Source organism: Trichosurus vulpecula, chromosome 3 (assembly GCF_011100635.1).
Source record: "Trichosurus vulpecula isolate mTriVul1 chromosome 3, mTriVul1.pri, whole genome shotgun sequence".
NCBI lineage: Eukaryota > Metazoa > Chordata > Mammalia > Diprotodontia > Phalangeridae > Trichosurus > Trichosurus vulpecula.
The window spans coordinates 134,306,179-134,309,335 of NC_050575.1; the positions used below are offsets into that span (position 1 = coordinate 134,306,179).

Below are 3,157 nucleotides of genomic sequence, written 5' to 3' on the forward strand. Positions count from 1 at the left end.
GGAAACAGAAGAAAATGGGATGGAGGGAAATACCCAGTAATTATAACTGTGAATGTGAATGAGATGAGCTCACCCACAGAACTGAAGCTGATAGCAGAATGGATTAGAAATCAGAATGTGATATGTTGTTTACAAGAGAAACACTTGAAACAGAAAGACACATGCAGAGTTAAAATAAATGGTTGGAACAGAATCTCATATGCTTCAGCTGAAGGAAAAAAAATGGGCTGGTATAGCAATCATGATCTCAGACTAAGCAAAAACAAAAATACACCTAATTCCTTAATCAGAGAAACAAACTTATGTTAAAATGGACCATAGACAATGAAGTAATATCAAAAAGAAATACAGCAAGTTTCTATGATGAAGGCCTCATCTCTCAAATATGTATTGAGTATAGAACTGAGTCAAATTTATAAAAATAAGAGCCATTCTCCAATTGATAGATGGTCCAAGGATATAAATAGGCTATTTTCAGAAGAAATCAAAGCCATCTATAGTCATATGAGAAAATGTTCTAAATTACTATTGAAAAGCAAATTAAAACAACTCTGATATATCATCTTATACCTACCAAAAATGACAGATGCTAGAAGAAACCAGGGGAAATAAGCATACCAATTAACTGCTGCTGGAGTAGTGAACTAGTCCAGAGATTCTGGAGAACAATTTGTAAATGTGCCAAAGCGCTTTGAAACTTTGTATACCCTTTGACCCAGTAATGAATATACTAGGTCTGTATTCCAAAGAGATCTAAGAAAAAGGAAAAGGACCTATATGTACAAAAGTACTTATAGTAGTTCTTTTTGTGGTGGGAAAGAATTGGAAATCAAGGGGTCGTTCAATAAATTAGAAAAATGGCTGAACAACTTCAGGAATATAGTTGTGATGGAGTACTCTTGTGCTATTATAAGAAACTATGGGGGGGGGGTATAGTTTCAGAAAAACCTGGCAAGAATGAGCTCAACAGATGCAAAGTGAAGTAAGAAGAACTAGAATATCCTTGTGCATAGTAACAGCAATGTTGTAATGCTGATCAACTGAAAAACTTGGCTTCTCTGACAGTGATCCAAGGCAATTCCGAAGAACTCATGATGAACAAAGAGAGAACTAGTGAACTCTGAGTGCAAATTGAGGTATAATTTTCTCACTTTATTTTTCTTGCTATTTTAAAAATATAGCTAATATGGAAATATTTTTGCATGATTTCACATGTATAATTGATATAATATTGCTTGTCTTCTTGGTGAGTGTGAGGAGAGGGAGAAAATTTGGAAAGCAAAATTTAAAAATAAATAATGTTAAAAATTGAAAAATAAAATGATACACAATTAAAAAAACCTACCAAGTACAGGAATAAATAGAACTTTCCCTAATATATGTTGATCTAAAATGAAATACAGTATTACATGTAATGGAGAAAGGCTAAAAGCCTGTCCAGTAGCATCAGATGTAAAGCAAAGATGCCCATTCTCACCACTGTTATTTTATGTAATTGTAGACATACTAGCTATATCAAAAAGACAAGAAAAAGAACAGAAAGAACAAAATTATTGCTTTTTGCAGATAATATGATGGCTCACCCAGAAAATCCTAAATATTCAATTAAAAACTGATGTCATTAGTAACTATAGTAAAGCAGCCTGATATAAATAAATCCACATAACTAATTAGCCTTTCAGTATATTGCCAACAAAAATCCATTGGGAAGGGGTAGAGAAATTCAAAAAAAAAATAACTAAAATTCCCCAGTTAAACACCAAATCTGAAATCCTGAAAATCAAAAGAGAGATAAATAAAAATGAAAGTAAGAAAAACATTGAACTAATAAATAAAACTTGGAGCTGGTTTATGTGGGAAAAACAATAAAAAGATAAACCATTGATTAATTTGATTTTAAAAAATGAAAGAAAAAATGAAATTGTTAGTATCAAAAATGAAAGGGGTGAGTTCACCACCAATGAAGAGGAAATTAAGACAATGGTTTTGAGCTATTCTGCCCAATTATATGCCAATAAATTTGACAATCTAAATGAAATGTAGGAATATCTAAAAAACATAAATTATACATATCAACAGAAGAAGAAAATACTTAACACAATTCTAGAAAAAGAAATTGAACAGACCATGAACGAACTTCCTAAGAAAAAATCCCCAGGACCAGACTGATTCATGAGAGAATTCCACCAAACATTTAAAGAACAATTAGTCCCAATACTATATAAACTATTTAGAAAAATAGGTGAAGGTGTCTGCAGCCTCTTCTCTTCCGCCGTGGCTCTGAGGTCAAAATGAAGTTCAATCCCTTTGTGACCTCTGACCGAAGCAAGAACCACAAGAGGCATTTTAATGCCCCCTCCCATATATGGAGGAAAATCATGTCTTCCCCTCTTTCGAAGGAGCTGAGACAAAACTACAACTTCCGCTCCATGCCCATCCGGAAGGACGATGAAGTCCAAGTTGTTCGAGGACACTACAAAGGTCAGCAAATTGGCAAGGTGGTCCTGGTTTACAGAAAGAAATACGTGATCTACATTGAGCGTGTGCAGTGGGAGAAGGCTAATGGTACAACTGTCCATGTGAGCATTCATCCCAGCAAGGTGGTAATCACAAGGCTAAAGCTGGACAAAGATCGCAAAAAGATCCTTGAGCGAAAAGCCTAATCTCGCCAAGTGGGAAAGGAAAATGGCAAATATAAGGAAGAAACTATTGAGAAAATGCAAGAGTAAAAATTACATGGCTGTAATTAAATTTCTAGAATGAAAAAAAAAGAAAAAGAAAAATAGGTGAAGGAACTCTACCAAATTCCTTTTATTATACAAATATGGTGTTGATACCCAAAATAGGAAGAGCCAAAAGAGATAATTATAGACCAATTTCCCCAATGAATATTGATGCAAAAAAAATTTTAAAGAAAATACTAGCAAAGAGATTACAGCAATATATCACAAGGATCATATGCTATGACTGGGTAGGATTTATATCAGGAATACAGGACTGGATCAATATTAGGAAAAGTATCTTCATAATTGACCATATCAACAACGAAGCCAACAGAAATCATATGATGATCTCAATAGATGTAGAAAAAGCCTTTGACAAAATACAGCGCCCATTTCTATTAAAAACCCTAAAGAGCATAGCTAAACATTTGGAA

General features: G+C 33.7%; 1 protein-coding gene across 1 annotated transcript; it reads left to right on the forward strand.

The window, feature by feature from the left end:
* Positions 1-2,263: 2,263 nt before the first annotated feature.
* Positions 2,264-2,663, forward strand: LOC118844144 (60S ribosomal protein L26-like). Its single transcript, XM_036751980.1, has one exon. The coding sequence runs from the start codon at positions 2,292-2,294 to the stop codon at positions 2,661-2,663; it is 372 nt and encodes a 123-aa protein (XP_036607875.1). The 5' UTR covers positions 2,264-2,291.
* The last annotated feature ends 494 nt before the right edge of the window (positions 2,664-3,157 follow it).